Source organism: Mizuhopecten yessoensis, unplaced genomic scaffold, assembly GCF_002113885.1.
Source record: "Mizuhopecten yessoensis strain PY_sf001 unplaced genomic scaffold, ASM211388v2 scaffold7333, whole genome shotgun sequence".
Classification (NCBI taxonomy): domain Eukaryota; kingdom Metazoa; phylum Mollusca; class Bivalvia; order Pectinida; family Pectinidae; genus Mizuhopecten; species Mizuhopecten yessoensis.
The window spans coordinates 22089-43392 of NW_018406995.1; the positions used below are offsets into that span (position 1 = coordinate 22089).

The 21304-nt window shown below is 36.1% G+C and overlaps 1 protein-coding gene across 1 annotated transcript; it reads left to right on the forward strand.

The window, feature by feature from the left end:
* Positions 1-2831: 2831 nt before the first annotated feature.
* Positions 2832-16538, forward strand: LOC110453484. The gene is made up of 4 exons (XM_021502438.1): positions 2832-2925; positions 5178-5257; positions 14427-14618; positions 16155-16538. The coding sequence occupies exons 2-4, from the start codon at positions 5200-5202 to the stop codon at positions 16313-16315; spliced, it is 411 nt and encodes a 136-aa protein (XP_021358113.1). The 5' UTR covers positions 2832-2925; positions 5178-5199; the 3' UTR covers positions 16316-16538.
* Positions 16539-21304: the final 4766 nt, after the last annotated feature.

The window sequence follows — 21304 nt, forward strand, 5'->3', positions numbered from 1 at the left end:
ACTTCTGAAAAACGAGCACTATGACTTTTTCTTTATTGTTTTTAGAGAGAACTACATATCATAATCGTACCACATCTTATCTTCGAAATTGCAGGGATAATACTTACTTACATTCTCTGCATCCCTTCAATATGCAAAAAAAAGATTGACGTGAGCGATTTCTTTGGTTCCAGTCATTAGCACTGACCAATCGTAGAGGCTGACACTTCTCCTTCGAAGATTTCAAAATTACGACATCCGATTTCAAAGCAAGTCAATTTTACTGTTACGGTGCCGCGCAATTCTTTTAATATACAACCAAGGATTGGGATAGCCTACTTGTATCATTCATTTTCGTTATGACATGTTCCAGGTGTGCAGTGAACGTTAACGAGTCTAGTATCGAGGATAGCCAAATATATACCCCCCCCCCCCCCCCTGGCTTGCAGTCTACACTTTCTTGTGTAATCGAATTTTGGCGACAACTGCAAGATGAATCCATGCATTATACCTTAATAGATTACTCTTGTCCAGTTATTCCTGGGTATTCATGTAGGTAAAACCGTCCTCGATACTCCAGGGTTTACGCTCTCTGAACCTGTTTTGAAAAATGTCAAAGCCAAACTGTAGGCGCATGACCAGCTGTGTTGATTGGTATCAGGTAGACAAAAAACCTAACCAGCCACCAGGCCGATATTTTTCCTTTGCAGATTACCGAATAGCGACACCCGACTTCAACGAAAGTACGCCAGTCAATTTTATTGTTACGCTACCGTGGGATTCGTATTATTATTATTATTTTTTTATTTCCTCCAAATTGAAGAGTTACAAAAATATACAGTGTAGTCAAAATACAAATCAAATATTATTAATTGATTCTTACATGCACATAAATACATCAGTTAACTACAGAGATGAAGAGAGAAGTTAATGAAACTTGAATTAGTTTAGTAAATACAGAAAGAACAGCAAATCATACAAAATAATTAGAATGCCTGGGAATCCTGAGGTTTCCAAGGGTTGGGGAAAGCCCTACCAACAAGGTCTTCTCAGGCTTACCCACACATAAACACACACAAAATAAGAGAGAAAAAAAAAATAATAATTAGCTAGACATTGCTATTGTACGTACGTTTGTACGTGTTATATCATTATTAACGCTGATACAACAGCAACATTTTGTCAATAAAAATAGCATTATGCAGTACAAAGGTTACATAATCAGTTGAGCTTAATATGTGGGGAAGGCTACCCCCTAGTAATACATGAATTAAATCATAATCAGACAAAGAGGATAAGAACACGCCAAGTTCTATATCAAAAGCCGTACTTATAAGACACCATAGATCGTCTCTAAGACTTTCAGTTTTTGTACAATGGATTACTGTATGTGTTATACAGTCATTATGTAAAATACCACAAAAATGGCATAATTCAATAATATTTGTTGATCTTAAATTAGCACATAATCGAACTATATTGCTTATCTTGCTTAGATGTTCAGGGAATTTTAATGCTACTGTCCATAAAATATGTGGAGAAATTACATCATGAATGAGCAAAAATCTTGTGAAATCTGAATCGTTGTTCATTCTATCGTACATCATTAATTCTTCCCAATTATAAACTGCTTTATAGGAAATTGACTTCCATGATGAACTACTTGGAAAAACTGTATCTGATATATACTGCAACAGATAATTAAACAAATCATACTTGCGAAGTATTCTCACAATATCAGGAATAAAACCAGTTTGACAGGACTCCTTCAAAATATGCATGAATAGGCGTTTGAGAAATATAGTATGAGTTAAGTATTTACTGTCCAGTCCTGTCAAAGCCAAACTGTAGGCGCATGACCAGCTGTGTTGATTGGTGTCAGGTAGACAAAAAACCTAACCAGCCACTAGGCCGATATTTTTCCTTTGCAGATTACCGAATAGCGACACCCGACTTCAACGAAAGTACGCCAGTCAATTTTATTGTTACGCTACCGTGGGATTCGTATGGTGTACAATGAGCACCAAACTAGTCTCCTTGTCTCATTCACAAGGTAGCACTCACTGGTCCTTCGTTTATGTCATGACACATGCCAAGGGTGCAGAGGGCACAAGGGATAGCGCAACCTCTGGATTATACAGGATGACGTACCACCCCTTCAAAGTGCCGAGGAATTGCATTCAGGGCTGATAGTTAAGAAATCGTAAATAACATAAAGAAAGTTCAACCTAAATTAGAGCATTTCCCCTTTTGACTAATGACTTATAAAAAACGAAACTAAAATAACATCGAAAATCTCAAACAAACCACAACCGCAACAACAATCGAAACCACAACCTAAAATCTGCAATGAATGTATTCGATAGTGTCAACGCAACGGTAACAGCTGCAATTGTAGGTCTGATACTTTTAACGGGTTTGGACGGGAAGGCAGCATAACATGGACGAAAGGGAAGTACAGTTTTCAGTAAATTTATTTATAAATTATCCTGATGTGTAGTAAGAAGTATGAATTTATGCGATTCTAAAAACGGCATACATTGTTTTCATATATGAATTTTAAGTGAACGAAGCGTTGTTATATTACATCTGCCCTTTCATGTTTCGTTTTTCTAGGGGAAATTAGACAATAGTAAAAAAACGATCAGTTTGAAAAAGAAGAAAGCGAACGTGATTTTAATTTAAGGCACACGAACTTGTCGTCTTACCATAGTTAATTGAGGTTATTTATGGCTCCAGGCCACACACTTATTATTTTAGGATGCCTGATACTTAAGCCATTAATGTCATGATTGCAAAACAACTGACACATTATGACAACTTCACGATGATTTGATGTGTTGTCCCTGTTTTGATTATTGTCATTTAAATGCAGAAACATAATTGTATTCTACAGTATTCTGTTTGGCATTGAGAAGGCAGCATCTTGCAGTTCTCATTGAGCAGGTATGTATTTCTCAGATTCATATATATTCTTCATCATTATCAATTGGTTATGTTCAGAAATATAAAATGCATGCATTATAAGAACAAGTTTACATCTTTCTACTGTAAACAACAGGAGATATATTAATATATTACTAATATAATATATAATAAATAAACAAGTATAATACAGTACCAGTACATTTGTGTAATTCTTCTTGAATATAAGACGTCATTTCTTTCCTCAATTCATGATAGTAACACTTTACACTTTTTCTCATATTTTAAGATAGGGTTTAATAGATTTGGTCATGCAATTTCAGATAAAAAAAACCAATTGATGGAACAATATCAGAATAATTAAGTTATAAATAAATGAATATAAATATACAACATTTGATATAGAGCCCTATCTAGCTAACATAAGCCACTCTCAAGCGATTTACAGTACATATATATACAACTGTATACAGTCAATACAATTAACATATATATATATATTGATCATTACAATATTGAAGAATTAGCAGGAGCTGCCTTATCAGGCGCTAACTACTAGTCCTATGCCACCTGGCTAACATCTCACTATGGGTGTATGCCTGTGTGTGTGCTGGATATGTATCGTGTTCTGTTTGTATTGGGACCGTGCTTCCATCGGTATCATTTATAGTGCCACCTTACTTGAATACTACAGCACGGATACCGCACCACCAACCCCAGACCATTTTAAACTCCACGGGGGTTGTTGGAGTTGTGTGGGCAGGAGACGAAACACTTTCTCTGAATATTCCATGCGTACGGCGATTTCGGGGATCGAACCCCGGCTGCCTGATTGGAAGGCCAGAGTGTAAACCACTCGACCAATCCGCCCATAAAAGTTATAAACTTTAGTAATATAATTTTAACATGCTAATATATGGTTGGGTGGTGCAGTGGATAGCGCTTTCGCCTGCCACCCATTTATCAATCAAAGAGTCCCGTTCTTGGTACTATATATTCTTTTCAACTTTGATAAGACAAAATTGACGGCTCTGTACGGACTTCTTAGCGGACGAAATAAGTTTGGAAACTGTTGCGGATTATTGCCTTTATTTAATCTCTCTTAATTCAAAATAGGAATAATCGCGTGGCAGCGTAACGGTCAAATTGATCGCCTGTGATTTGGTGCATATTCCCGGATATGTATCACCTTAGTGATTTGACAGTTTTGTATGTCGGAAAAAAAGCAAAATGATCTAATCAAAGGATTCACAAAATGTGTGTATTTCGATAGCGGAACTCTTTGATTTCGCTGATGCTTTTCGGGCTACAGTTCCTCCATTAGAGATGAAAATGTATGAAGTGACGTGTACCTCTAATGTTTTCTAGGGGGGATTCTGGTTTCCTTCACTATAAAGACCTAATATCCTTTGTACGCTTCCACACAGACCAATATATATTTTTGTTTTTGTTGTAAAACACATAATGTTACATTGCATATCTGATGTGCATTTGTTTCCTGGTAAATATTACTTTTATTTATCCGGTACATTTTACATCATGCGATTAAACTGCATCATATCATTACTAAACACGCGTGTTACTCAATTTGGAGAAAATGTCGCAAGATTTTCACTACGGAGAAAATACAGATTATCTAATTTCGTCATTAGACGTGAGGTCAAATATATTAATGATTCATAAGTATTATAATCTCAGACATTGATACGTGAAGGTTGAACGCATGTTCTCACTGGTTACTTACGTTACATGAATAACTCTACTAAGAATGCATGGTAGTCCAGTGGTAGGACGCCGGGCTCGTCACGGCACGGCACTGTGTTGTATCTTTGAGAAAGATACTTTACTCCCCTTGTTCCAGTCTACTCAGCTGTAAATGAGTACGTGGTTGGGCAGAGCTAGAATTGTTGAATGCTAGGTATAAGCGCCTCTATGTCAGCACTGGCTGTATGCTCCCCAGGGAGTTCAAAAATATATTGGCTGGTTGCAAAGGCCTTATAACTACGGATGATAATTTGTGAACTGCTTTGAAACGACCTACGAACTATGTTGTGATAAAGCGGTATAGAGGAACCTCGAATTATTATTATTATTATTAAGGCAAGCTTTTACCAATTGGCGTTGAATCGGGATTGGTCTTGTCAAACAAATCCTGATGAAATGGCCAAAGTTGTGTATTTGTTTATTTGCAGTCCATATATTATTATCTTGATTGGCAAAGACGTTTATTGAATTTATAATCAAAATGTAGGTGATTTTTTTTTTCGTTTCAGGGCAGTAAATTACTCAATCAAAATGAATCGATCCATACTTGCTGGCAGTGTATTTTTGTGTGCTTTATTGGGTCTCGTTGGTAAGTATTGTAATTCATTTTTATAAAGAACGTTTATTTATTTTACCAAAAGCAGATGTTGTGTTAAATTGGTATCTTTGACCGGTCAAATCACAAAGAATGAACACACTTACAAATATTTTTTTGAGCGATATTTACTATGCTGTTTACTCCTTTTTCCGAAAAATGAATATAAGAAAAATAAATAAATACGGGAAATGTTTAACTTCTCATAGGAGTTCCTCCCGAAGCTCCTGTTGTTTTGCAGTAAGGGTGTCAATGGCAATTCCATCAAGAAAGTGATATTCTACATTAAATGTTATTATACCATTTCCGGTTGGTACAGATTACTGCGTATTTAACAATGTCATGAATAAGCTTTACTTGCAGATACTGACCCTTATTATGACTAAAGTATAATTGTATCAATTGGATATCAACAGGTGTTAGCAATTTAAAGAAAATATTGTCCTCACTAATATATAAAAATAATTGATATCATTATTAAAAAAAAAGAAGATGTTTTCTAAAAAAACAATTTTGAGTACCTGACAAATAACTCGGTATCGCTATATTGAAGACGAATACGGAACCAGATAATACGTGCCCGCAACATTCATCTTAAAAAATATACTCCTCTGAGAAGTAAAAAAAATCCGTATTTAACTTACTACAATTAATAATGGCAACGCAACGACAGTTTTAGTGATTAACCAATGGATATAAAAGGTGAAATGTTTCCATTGCGTGAAGCGCAAAAAATGGCATTTTCAAAATAGCCGCCGAATTGGTCTTATTTTTGAAAGTGATGTTAACCTTAGATTTTTTGTCTTCTCGATTTTATTTGATTTACGCTTGAGTTTGCAGACTAAATGTAACGGGAAACGGAATTAAATCAAGTTTGTCACATTTGACGGCATCATAAATTTTGCAGTTGTAATATAGCACCTAGTACAAATTTCGCGCATGGATAAATACAGTGAACACCGTGAATCCGACCATGCCCTCCACGAGGAGTTATTTTTGGAAGTTAAATGAGCAGAGAGAAAAGTTCGAATTTGTGAAGAATCCAGGCGTGAATTTATTTGTTGCTTGTTTGGGAATCTGACTACAGTCGGTAGATTCTACAACGGCCTCGTTATTTGACATGTCGTCATAAACTGAGGAAACCGTGGCTGAGAGACGCGTGAAACTGATAGCGTTTGAAGTGAGTGATCTTACGACGGAGCGCAGGGGTTCGTTAAAAATGTCTGAAATACACATTGTCACATATGCCTTGTGTATATTTATGTGTGCTGTGACTCATATCAGTAGGTATGTAGCATATGTGTCAGTAGGTCTATAGCATATGTGTATTTCAGACATTTGTAACGAACCCCAGTTGATCAGTGCAGTGTAAAAGACGATATTTAATTTATGATAAATTGCATGAGTGTTAAAATTGTTTCCATTACCGGCATTGCTTATTTCAACCGATGTGCATTTTGTACGATATTGCAGACCTTGGTCTTGTTTTTGTTCTTATAAAAGTATTTTTCCTTTTTTTCTTTTGCACATTTATAATTACACTGTCTAGTCTCACAATGCCCAGCGATAGTTCAGCAACCGTCTTGTTTATTTACATCGGATAATATTGTAATAATTCGCTAAGAATAATGTCTCGTGGTGCATGGTATTTAAAATCCCATCAACGACACAGCTTTCAAATAGCCTATATAGTGACAATGCCATGCAAATGTAAATATAACAATTTAAATGTATAGCTATTTTAACCCCCACAAGCCAAAGTTATAAACTTAGACAATACAAACGTGTAACTATGATATTACTGTAATACAGTATCAGTCGATCTTGCCAGCCCGTTGCAAACGCAACGCATTTGCTTAATAACTCTTTACCTGATTAATATACCACATTTATAAACTCAAATTTAATAACAGAAATGCTTATAAACCAGCCAAAAGTATTTCGTACTATCTATATCCTTCTTCCCTCAGGACAAACGTACATAGAATAAATGTACAAACGTCCATAACTCTGTAAAAAGAAGTGCGAAGGACCCGTAAACGAACTTACCGAAACCTCGACAAAAGCGTTATTCGAACTAAAAAAACTAGGGCAAAATATGATCGACGGCAAGATGTTCATAGTCCCTCTTAATTAAAACGTACCAGTAGAATAAAACCAGGTGCTCAGGGAGCGTCTTAGGTCTCATCGATGGCATCAGCCATGTCAATCAGATCCTAGTCATGTTCCGACCTAACAGTGAGAACGTGGGTACATTGAATAAGGTTGTAAGAAAATATCGATGAAACTTGCTGATGTAGAAGAAAATGTACAGTCCTTGATTTCAAGTTCAGGAGGGTATTTAGATCGATGCTATCAGTCAAGTTCTTCATTTGATCCAACCTAAAATAAAACAAAAACCAAGTCGATCAGAAGTAGGGTACAGGATACAAGGTACACGAAATTTTATTTATAGTCGCACATTGTACATATGAAACAGAAACATTAGCTCTGAAGAGGTATTAATATGAAAAGGCAAAGCCATAAAAGAGCGAAGCTTTTGTTGATCTCTGATATTTACTGATCTAGAATGAGATAGTTTTAATACTGCTTTCAGAATGAGACAAGATAACATTTATTTAAAGTCGGCTAGTCGAGGGATAACAATAAAACATAAGTTTAATGAGATTAAGACCGACATAACAATAGGGGAGATCGGGGCAAATTCGGCCCATTTTTATTTAAGTCCGTTCTGGGAGGTATGGCAGCACGTCCGTTTTTGAACATTATCTAATTTCCCCTGTCGGATGATCGTATGACCGAACGAGCCCTGCAGTGGGATAAGTTCGGACAGGCATTCGAGTAAGTTTGGCCCTATAAGAATCAGCTTAATTATGACGTTATAAAGTTGTAAATATTAGCTAAAAAACAAAAATATCAGGGGTGGCCGAACTTGCCCCGGTCTCCCGAATGAAGGTTTTTGTATCGTTGATGATTGGAAAAAATGTATTCACAATATAATTTTTGCATCAATGACGCCATTTTCAAAGCTAAAGTAGATATCTGTTCTTGTGCGTAACGTATATGATGGGTCGGTGGCGCAGTGGATAGCGCGCTCGTCTTCACCAAGATGACCGGATTCAATCCCGACTATACCTGCCCGACCACGGGGGTTTTCTTCGGATACTCTGGCTTCCTCCCACATTAAAAATAAAATCATCTGCGTGCTTCCGTCAGGTCACAAAAAGAATAATTGAAACAAGGTGGGAAAAAAACTGTTTGGTAATTGCTATAGAAAAAAAGTGCAAATTACATATTTGACGATAAGTCTATAAAAGTAAATGTATAGAGATGTTAGTTAAAAAAAATGAAATTAAAAAAAGAAAACATCGTATTACTTTGATGGAACTGAGATTGTCGTTATATCGATATTTATAATTCCTGTTTCATCCTAAAACACCGGATTGAATTTAAAATTGTGTAACTGTCACTGAGGTTTGACAGGTAATAATGCCAAATACAATTAAGCAGTTTCTGTCTCTTACTAGTTATAAATCGGCATGCGTTGTGAAAAAGTAATACGTTGCTGAAAAAGGGCGTTGAACTCGGGTTCGTTGTCTGGACAATTATTGTTGATTTCGACATAAATGAATTATCCATTGTTTCTTTTTTGAGTGGTGATGCATACATAACTTATGTAAAGACTATAACCAGACTTTCAAAAATGTTAATTATTTCGTTCATATTCTCAACAAATGGAAATCAAAAGCGGATACAATTTTAGACGATGAAAAATAAATGTACACGTTGACCTATTGGTTTAATGCGGCTCTTTTTGAAATTATCTCCCGATAAAAATATTAACAGAACCTGATTGATGACAAAATAGGATCTTCAGAAAACATCCCCGTTTTTACTTTTTGTGCCTGTGGCAAAAACTGAAATTAAAAAGTCATGAAGCACCGACAAAGAGTTAAATACAACAGCCATCAGTTCCAAGATTTTCCTGTTAATTTTTTCAAAAAATAAAGGCAAGGTGTAGGAAAGGGGAAGCAACTCTGTTTACGCACGCATGTGTTTACCATTAAAGAGCTTCGGCGACCGAGAGCTACGCTCTTGTTACGACAAAACATAAGATCAAATATCACAGCATGGTAATAAAACACATAATATGACTCAGGCATGGCCTGGAGAGAGCGCAGCTCGTACATTTGTTTCGATAGTATACTATAATTTTTGAATTATAACATTACCCATTTTAATACATACAAAATTTACCTGTAATTGTTTTTTTTTTATAATATACTTGAATCTGTTGCTGGGCAAAATCATTCATTTTGAAAACAGGCATTGCCTGAAACGAGAGAAGCGTCTAAATGCCTTTTTTTCAATTTATTTTCTAAATAACATTTTAAAAATATTATCTATTTATTCGTTTTATAGCGATAAATGTAAAATTAATAATAAGTAAAGAAAAGCATTCGATTGAATAATGCAGTTCAATAGAAAACACAAATGCATTTGGTACTGTTGCATTTAATTGCCCCGTCTATGGCCTCAGCGCAATATTGCGGAAAGAGTGAGGCCCAGTAGAGGGACTTCATATTTGAAGATGTATTGTTTATCAAATGTAACTGTTATTATCTGTTATTATAAAAGTTAAGTATATTGGTGATTAAATTCCAATTTTATTTTCCGACATGATATACTTTGCCTGATCCCTCTAAATCGTGTGAAAAGAGAATCACAATAGCCAAAACATATCCGGATTTCCGTCTTGGTTTGGTAGTTACTATATACTTCCGGTTTGGGTGGAGAGAAGAAAAGACTGAAAATTTGAAAGAAGCTTCAGTTTCTATAATTTTTAATGTCATGAATTTACATAACCAAAATTATTTTTTATCAAATAAAGAAATATTTTTGAGAATGTGTAGCAAAGCTAAACAGCATCGTAAAAATAGGACCGCGGTAACTCTATACTAGCTACTTCCGTGGCGAAGGATTTTGGAAGCATAGTATTTCGACGTTACAATGACTTCAATTGTTCGTACACATGTTACCGGAACAGAGCTTCGCTTCTTGCGCCTTCGGCGCAAGAAGAGCTGCGCTCTTGCACAAATCTCACACATGTCTGTTGAGAAATTAACAACACGTGGCGGTTATTATATATTTATATACATGTGCTAATTTATCACATAATCGGCCTGTTATCCAGTGAATTCGCCCGTGTGATATTTTTACATACACTTATGTCACTAGTGGAATATACCCTGGAGCGTTTTTCATTGGCTGTGCCAGTCAGAAATTGATTGTGACGTCATAATATGGACAATGACATGACGTCATAAATGGTGAATGGCGCAACAAAATGGCTGAGTTATGTGATAAAAAGTATCTTAAATTTGTTTTCATTTCATATGAGCTTTAATGAAACTCGTCTCAAAGTTTTAATTTTTGTTCGCCAAGGCTCGCAAAAATATAAACTCCAGAAACTCGTTTCATAAAATCTAATATGAAATGAAAACTCAAGTAAGATCCTATATATAGCAAAGTGTAAAAAAAACACGAATATGCACAGTTTAATTCCATAGGAATGCCGTTAGTCGGATGAAGAATTTAAAGTCTAAATTAATCTGTATACTGTTAACCAGGAACGCAATCTTTCCCACTATTTTGCCCGAAGCATATTTCAATTTGACCTTTGAATTGTTTTTCACAAAAGTTGCTTTTAATGAGTTAACAACCATATATCTGTATCGCTATTCGCACTTCTTTGAAAACAACACTCTAGTAATAAGCTGACGTTGGTGTTCCTTCAATGTTGTATGAGGTACAGTATGGTATTTTTTTGGCAAAAACGGTTTTGAGGAGATGATAGTAAAATTAATCAAAAGATCAGAAAAATTCTTCAAAATCTACAACCTATTAATTTCAAGTATTCCGATAAAATGGGGACATTAACGTCCGACTCCTTTGCAGTTTTCAGAACAAATGTCAATTTAACAACAATTCGAACTCAAAATTGATAAAACAAGGACAAAATATATACGGAAGAAAATGTAAATGCAGAACATTGTAAGAGTACCAGGATGATAAAATAAGGTTTTCCGGAAGCGTAAGCGTCTTTTGCTTCATCGACTACACATGCAGTGTAAACATAGATTAAATCAAAGTAAGTTGTGTCCTAAGAGTGCGAACTGGGTAAGTGTCAATATAATAAGTCTTGCTTATAAGCATAAGTAACAAATACACAATATCACATCGAGATCAACACTCCGACCGTAACCCCTGCCAATAATAATTACAAACGTCATCTATTTTTTACGAAAATCATGACATTCGGAGCAAGGATCAACTGCGTCATGTTTACTCTGTAGGAGGAGCAGGGACGTTGCTATCAAGAAAGGGAAAGTTCAAGCTATCACGCTTAACGTCCAGCTCAGTAGTAATCCGTTCCTGTTGGTTAAGTTTGAAGTAAAGGATTGGGAAAGTGGCTGACGAAGAAATAGAATGTCCTTGATTTCAAAATATATTTTTTTACATTAAAAAGTAACGTGATGGCATTCCTGTTAAACTGAAAACCTGGTTTGAGTTTAAGCTTTCCCCAAACAACTTTATGAATCATATTCCGCATAAGGTGTAGCTTCCTTAGAAATTACGATATCATTGTAATACCTATATTATTAGGACTAATCTATTACTTCAGACATATGCTACAGAATCGCGGGGAAAACGTAAATATTTCATTTGCTTGGTATGCTAATAAAATAGCACTGAAATATGAAAAGTGTTCTAAATCGCATATTTTAGTGTCAAATAAACTGTATTCATTATGTTAGACACAAGCTGCCGTCACGATGTTCATAAAATTAGAAACGGAGGGGCGAAACAGAGTGATTAATTGCAAGTGTATTCACGTACATTGTTTGATGTTTCAATTAATACTTTTTATAATGATTTTCGTGATAAAATTGTCAGCAGATATTGAACCTTTAAATATAATTTATTTAACTAATTTTAATAGGTCAGAGATGATGAATCAGTGTAATACATGTAGATGAATATGCAGATTTAGTTTTTGTATAATAATAATAATGACAGTAATATACAGCATTTAATATAGCGCCCTATCTTGCTAAAATAAGCCACGCTTAAGCGCTTTACAGTAAGTAGATATACAATTAATACAATTAGCATATTCATTAATCAATATAATTTTTGAGGAATTCGCAGGAGCTGCCTTATAAGGCGCTAACTACTAGTTCTATGCCACATGGCTAACATCTACCTATGTGCGTACTCCTGCGTGTGTGCTATATGTAATATATTCTAATCAATGAAATGTATCGGTTGGATTTCTTTTTCATGAAATGGTAAAATATATTTGATATCTAACTTTTACTCAGAACACGAGACCATTACAGTGTACAATAGCGTACGGTGGCCATGGGTGATATTTTTAATTGTTCAGACTACCTCCCTTTGTTGGTAGTTTGAGAGCAGAAATGGTAAAAATTCACCTGTCAGGAGAATTCATATTACTCGGTCACTTTTAATGTGAGAAAGGAAACGGATACATCTTTTTGTTCATTGTGTCATTTTCCAGACATTTAAAAGGTTTTGATTAAATTTTGGGAAAAAAGAAAGTGATGTATATTGTAGCAGTGTACAGTAGCGTGCGGTGGCCATGAGTGATATTTTTGTTCAATGAATAACCTCTGTAATATTACATGTATCAAAACTTTAAAAAAAAAATCAGCTCTAAAATTGGCAGATACATGATGAATTGGACTATGTGGCCTTCTCATTTAAAGAAAAGAAAAATCGAATTTGGCTTGAGACTCCATTTTTCTCCATATATAAATCTGTGTCTACACAACAAAAGCTAGCTTTTCATATAATCTATTTTTGTACTCAGCACATGTGTAAATATTGTGAAAAATCCAGTTGTTTCTGTTACCGTGCAGGTGATATTTAAAGTAAGACAGGTTTAAAGAAAAAAAATACTACTTGCGTGGGTCAAATTTTGAGTCACAAATCAAGTTTTTTTGCTTTTTTTGGCGTTTTTTGATGTGGTAACCATGGTTTTCACAAGTCCCAAATCTGGGGAAATCATTTTTTGAAAAAAAATCAATCTTCTAAAAAAAAACTGTCCAAAAAGTAATTTATAGATATATATAAATGTAGGTGTGTTGTGCAGGATGAATCCGCCATCAATGTTTATCCGAGACATGCCCTTTATTTTTAGGATTAAGCCATTTCTACTGTTCTCTGCTTCTTATGTAGACAAACTGATTTATTTTTTTAAAAGAAGTTTTCCAAATTTGTTATTAATTTTGTATGCATATAAGATACGTTGAATTGTGTAACGATAAACAAAATGCGTAATGTTTAAATAAATAATTTGCAAGATTTAAATTGTTTCCATCTAAGCGATTTTTAAAAATTAGCATCAAGGTGGTCTTTTGATTTCCATACTTTGCTTTTTGTATCAATAATTTCATTTTATTTACTTTTACTCGTTTTTTTTCTCCGTCTAATGAATGGCATGCACAATTAACAGTGGTATCCATTGTAAGTCAATTTGAAATCAAGTTAGATTTGACGTCATAGAGGAAAAATCCACGGTCTGGTCAGGGCCCCGAATATTTAGTCTGCGGGCAACTGAAAATGTGCGTGTAGTTGCCTGAGGAACTAGTGCAAAACTTTTTAATTATACTTTATTCACAATATACTGTTTTATCACTCGCCAAATAAACAATGAACATGCAAATATCACTGTTTCTTTTAAAACACCATATTGTTGTAAAGTCCTTATTCCATGTAATGTACCGGTTCATGTATGCTTGTGATGATTTAGGATCAATACATTTCACCTGCGGGCAAGTACTTATTCAAATCCACTTACCCGAATCCAAACCTTGGTTTTCCCTGATACATACTAATATGAAATAGTACTTAATATGAAACAGATATATCCTATTAGTTTTTGTTTCAATATAAAACATCAATTTGAATATCCCCCTCTTCTTTTTATGTATAAAAGTACATATACAATAATGTCGTTCTATGGGGTTGTCAGATACAGAAGTGTCTGACCCGACACATATTTGCGTATTGTATTGGAGATATGTAGGATTCTATCGTTACAAGAGTTTAAATTTCTATTTTGTGCTAATTCCAGTGACTCAAGAACGAAGCAAAGACTGCGTTCGTTTTTGCGTCCCCGTGCCTGAGGTGACATCAGTGGTTGCCATTTGCCTGCCTACGACACTTCCGAATTGCAGCGACTGTAGGTTCTTTGATAATCTGTGTCCCGAAATTAAAGAGTGTAACACAATAATGTCAGCAGATGGACGATGCCTTCTCTGCCCAGGTAAGTGTGGTTCTTATAAATATTTAAAAAAAATGTATAATCAAGAAACCAGAACAGGCAATATCAATAAAACATTACATGCTTCACATTCATTTATTACTAAACGCGGTAGTCTAGTGGTAGTTACGCCGGGCTCGTGACTGAAGGGTTGCGAGTTCGAGTCACGGCACGGCACGGCACTGTGTTGTATCTATGAGCAAGATACTTCACTCCGCTTGTTCGAATCTACTCACCTGTAAATGAGTACGAGGTTGGGCAGTTCTAGAATTGTTGAATGCTAGGTGTAAGCGCTAAAATGGCAGCACCGTTTGTGTGCTCCCCAGGGCGTTGAGTAAGATATTGGCTGGTTGCAAAGGCCCAATAACAACGGATACTAATTTGTGAACCGCTTTGAGAAGACCTACGACCTAGGTTGTGATAAAGCGTTTATATAAGAACCTCGAATTATTGTTATTATTATTATAAACAAAACAATGATAACTTTATGTCGAAGTTACAGAGCTCCTTTTCAAAAACGTACATATTTTTCAAAAACATGTTTCCTTTTGTCGTACTTTTTGTGATTATTATACGTGGCCAACAATTTAAAATATCACGTCAAACATTATCCTATTTCAGTCGAAGATTGTAAGTTTTAAACATTACAAAGGTTTCTTATGATCCTTTGATGAATTCTTCACCTGTTTCAGAACACTTTAAACTTTTGACTTTTCATTTCTGGACTTAAAGCTGACAGTGCTTTTTTCTTTTCTTTATTATTTTGAGATCTTCCCCAGTGACAATTTTTTCCGTCTGTCGTATTTAAGGAAGCGCCGACATTTTACCAAGCACGGACAAACTAAAATGTCGTCCTCATGAACGATAGCTGGAAGAGATAGACTTTGGGGAAGATCACAAAACCAGATAAAAAAAACCTTTTTATTTTGCACTGTCAGCTTCACATGATGAGCCCTGAATGGAAACAAAATGTTGGTAGTCTGACTCTGATATCTCCGACTTTCATGTGTTCCACAGTTTAACGGGTTATTTACACGGGCTTATTTCTTCTATTTAATTTAGACCCAAAATTAGAACATTTTATTTTCACGAATTATAATTTAGCGATTTAAACATGTTAAAGGTACTAAATTATCGCGCTATTGTTTTGCACAGAGACGGGACACTCGGCATACAAAGTGTCAAATAGTCAAATTAATTTGCTTTATTATTGCATATCGAACAACAAAAAGTAAGCGTATTTTGATAAACAAATCATCAGAAATGTGTAGATGTGTAATATATATTTTTTAAACATGGTGTATTGTTCTCATAACCATGACACACTTTCTTTATCATGACGATATGACGGTCATGACGCTTCTTATGTCGCCTCTTTTTTACGCGTGTCCTTTATATAATTCATCGTATCATATTTTCGCGGTCAAGTTATTGTCCCTTGTAAATCGCGAAAGAAGCATCCGCGCGGAAATATCCCGCTTTACAGTATGTGTTTTTTGTATTGTGACCTAGACATTAACAATATCCATTTTTTTATAGGGGAGGTTTGTGCTTACGACCAAAAAGCCTACATGGCTGGCGAGGAGATCAACTCATTTGATCAACAGAACAAATGTACCTGCAAGAAGGACGGGAAAGTAGAGTGTCATCCTTTGACAGCCTTAATACCGGGTGACATCTGCGAAAACCTTAAACCCTAAAAAAAAACATGTGTTAATTTAACATTTTTATGCCTTTCCCATAGTTTCCATTACTTTTTTTGTTTCATGTAAGAAAAAAAACATGGTTTTGATAATGAAATTAAGACAACAGATATGATTGGAACATTTTAATGTCATTTGTATTCCGGTCATAATCAGGTTAAACGAAGCGGTTTTCTTGGCTTAAAGCCCAGAACAAATAAATTGAAATGTATAAAAAGGTTTTATTTTTTATTATTGTTTCTGTTTGTACACGGTGAGTTTTTCTGAGAGAATGAGCCAATCTTGAAGAGTGACACGGCGGAACAGGAAACGTTTCATTATAATGGCGGGGGTTTGGGGTATTTATAATTAAGTAGATCTTTTGTTGTTTTTGTGGTTATTATAACCGTACCGATTTTAGCGTTAACCTTATTTAGCGCTTTTAGAGCTTTGTTGTGTTTTTCGATTGCATATACTGGCCGTGTGTCAATTTATTTAAGTGCGTAACTATATTTATAATGCGATGATAATGCTCTGTTCTGTGTAGTGTATGAATGCACTACTGCTACAACTTTTCAATGAAGTGTATGGATGTACTACTGCTACAACTGTTCTGTGTAGTGTATGAATGCACTACTGCTACAACTTTTCAATGAAGTGTATGGATGTACTACCGCTACAACTTTGCAATGAAGTCTATGAATGTACTACCACTACAACTGTTCTGTGAAGTGAAAGAATGCACTACCGCTACAACTGTTCTGTGTCGTGTATGAATGTACTACCGCTACACCTGTTCTGTGTCGTGTATGAATGCACTACTGCTACACCTGTTCTGTGAAGTGTATGAATGCACTACTGCTACAACTGTTCTATGTCGTGTATGAATGTACTACTGCTACACCTGTTCTGTGTCGTGTATGAATGCACTACCGCTACAACTGTTCTGTGTCGTGTATGAATGCACTACTGCTACACCTGTTCTGTGAAGTGTATGAATGCACTACCGCTACAACTGTTCTGTGTCGTGTATGAATGCACTGCTGATACAACTGTTCTGTGTCGTGTATGAATGCACTACCGCTACAACTGTTCTGTGTAGTATATGAATGCACTGCTGATACAACTGTTCTTTGTCGTGTATGAATGTACTACTGTTACAACTAGTCTGTGCAGTGTATGAATGCATAACCACTACAACTGTTCTGTGAAGTGTATGAACGCACTACCGCTACAACTGTTCTTTGTCGTGTATGAATGTACTACCTCTACAACTGTTATGTGTAGTGTATGACTGCACTACTGCTACAACTGTTCTGTGCCGTGTATGAATGTACTACTGCTACAACTGTTCTGTGTTGTGTATGGATGCACTACCGCTACAACTGTTCTGTGTAGTGTATGAATGCACTACCGCTACAACCGTTCAGTTTAGTTTATGAATGCACTACTGCTACAACTGTTGTTTGTTGTGTATGAATGCACTACCACTACAATTGTTCTGCGGAGTGTATGAATGCACTACTGCTACAACTGTTCAGTGTAGTGTATAAATGCACTACTGCTACAACTGTTCTGTGTTGTGTATGAATGCACTACCGCTACAACTGTTCTGTGAAGTGTATAAATGTCCTACCGCTACAACTGTTCAGTTTAGTGTATGAATGCACTACCGCTACAACCGTTCAGTTTAGTTTATGAATGCACTACTGCTACAACTGTTGTGTGTTGTGTATGAATGCACTACCACTACAATTGTTCTGTGGAGTGTATGAATGCACTACTGCTACAACTGTTCAGTGTAGTGTATAAATGCACTACTGCTACAACTGTTCTGTGTTGTGTATGAATGCACTACCGCTACAACTGTTCAGTGTAGTGAATGACTGTTCTACCGCTACAACTGTTCTGTGGAGTGTATGAATGCACTACCACTACTATCATGTGTAGTGTATGAATGCACTTCCGCTGCAACTGTTCTGTGAAGTGTATGAATGTCCTACCACTACTATCATGTGTAGTGTATGAATGCAATACCACTACAACTGTTCCGTGTAATGTATGAATGCAATTCCACTTCAACTGCCCTGTGAAATGTATGAATACACTACAACTCCAACTGTTCTGTGAAATGTATGAATGCAATACCGCTACAACTGTTCCGTATAGTGTATGAATGCAATACCGCTACAACTGTTCTGTGTACAGTATGAATGCACTACCACTTCAACTGTTCTGTGAAATGTATGAATGCAATACCAATTCAACTGCCCTGTGAAATGTATGAATGCACTACCGCTACAACTGTTCTGTGAAATGTATGAATGCACTACCACTTCAACTGTTCTGTGAAATGTATGAATGCACCACAACTTCAACTGTTCTGTGAAATGTATGAATGCAATACCGCTACAACTGTTCCGTATAGTGTATGAATGCAATACCGCTACAACTGTTCTGTGTACAGTATGAATGCACTACCACTTCAACTGTTCTGTGAAATGTATGAATGCAATACCACTACAACTGTTCCGTATAGTGTATGAATGCAATACCGCTACAACTGTTCTGTGTACAGTATGAATGCACTACCGCTACAACTGTTCTGTGTAATTTATGAATGCACTACCATTAATATCCTGTGTAGTGTATGAATGCAATACCACTACAACTGTTCTGTGAAATGTATGAATGACTACCATTACTATCCTGTGTAGTGTATGAATGCAATACCACTACAACTGTTCTGTGAAAAGTATGAATGACTACCGCTACAACTGTTCTGTGTAATTTATGAATGCACTACCACAAATATCCTGTGTAGTGTATGAATGCACTACCGCTACAACTGTTCTGTGAAATGTATGAATGCACTACCGCGACAACTGTTCTGTGTTGTGTATGAATTCGTTACTGTTTCAACTGTTCTGTGCAGTGTATGAATTACCGCTACAACTATTCTGTTTAGTGTATGAAGGCACTACCACTACAACTGTTCTGTGAAGTGTATGAATGTACTACCTCTACAACTGTTATGTGTAGTGTATGAATGCACTACCGCTACAACTGTTCTGTGTCGTATATGAATGTACTACGTCTACAACTGTTATGTGTAGTGTATAAATGCACTGCTGATACAACTAGTCTGTGTAGTGTATGAATGCATTACAGCTATAACTGTTCTGTGAAGTGTATGAATGTACTACCGCTACAACTGTTATGTGTCGTGTATGAATGTACTACCTCTACAACTGTTATGTGTAGAGTATGAATGCACTACTGCTACAACTAGTCTGTGTAGTGTATGAATGCACTTCCGCTACAACTGTTCTGTGAAGTGTATGAATGCACTACCGCTACTATTCTGTGTAGTGTATGAATGCGCTACTGCTACAACTGTTCTGTGAAGTGTATGAATTCACTACCACTACTATCCTGTGTAGTGTATGAATGCAATACTGTATGAATGTACTACCGCTAAAACTGTTATGTGTCGTGTATGAATGTACTACCTGTTCTACCGCTACAACTGTTCAGGGTAATGAATGACTGTTCTACCGCTACAACTGTTCAGGGTAATGAATGACTGTTCTACCGCTACAACTGTTCTGTGTACAGTATGAATGCACTAACGCTACAACTGTTCTGTGTAATTTATGAATGAACTACCCCAACTATCCTGTGTAGTATATGAATGCACTACCGCTACAACAGTTCTGTGAAATGTATGAATGCGCTACCACTTCAACTGTTCTGTAAAATGTATGAATTCACTACCGCTACAACTGTTCTGTAGTGTATGAATGCAATACCACTACAACTGTTCCGTGTAGTGTAAGAATGCACTACCTCTACTATTCTGTGTAGTGTATGAAGGCACTACTACTACAACTGGTATGTGTAGTGTATGTTATGTGTAGTGTATGAATGAACTACTTCTACAACTGTTCTGTGCAGTGTAAGAATGCACTAATTCTACAACTGTTAAGTGAAGTGTATAATTGCACTACTGCTACAACTGTTGTGTGTTGTGTATGAATGCACTACCGCTACTATTCTGTGTAGTGTATGAAGGCACTACCACTACAACTGTTATGTGTCGTGTATGAATGTATTACCTCTACAACTGTTATGTGTAGAGTATGAATGCACTACTGCTACACCTGTTCTGTGAAGTGTATGAATTCACTACCACTACTATCCTGTGTAGTGTATGAATGCAATACCGCTACAATTGTTCTGTGTACAGTATGAATGCACTATCGCTACAACTGTTCTGTGTCGCTGTTCTGTGTAATTTATGAATGAACTACCCCAACTATCCTGTGTAGTATATGAATGCACTTCCGCTACAACTGTTCTGTGTACAGTATGAATGCACTATCGCTACAACTGTTCTGTGTCGTATATGAATGTACTACGTCTACAACTGTTATGTGTAGTGTATGAATGAACTACTGCTACAACTGTTCAGTGAAGTGTATGAATGCACCACTGCTACAACTAGTCTGTGTAGTGTATGAATGCAATACTGTATGAATGTACTACCGCTACAACTGTTATGTGGAGTGTATGAATGCACTACCACTACTATCCTGTGTAGTGTATGAATGCAATACTGTATGAATGTACTACCGCTACAACTGTTATGTGTAGTGTATGAATGCACTACTGATACAACTGTTCTGTGCCGTGTATGAATGCACTACTGCTACAACTGTTGTGTGTTGTGTATGAATGCACTACCGCTACAACAGTTCTGTGAAATGTATGAATGCACTACCGCTACAACAGTTCTGTGAAATGTATGAATGCACTACCGCTACTATTCTGTGTAGTGTATGAATGCATTACAGCTATAACTGTTCTGTGAAGTGTATGAATGCACTACTGTTACAACATGCAATACCACTACAACTGTTCTGTGGAATGTATGAATGCACTACAACTCCAACTATTCTGTGAAATGTATGAATGCGCTACCACTTCAACTGTTCTGTAAAATGT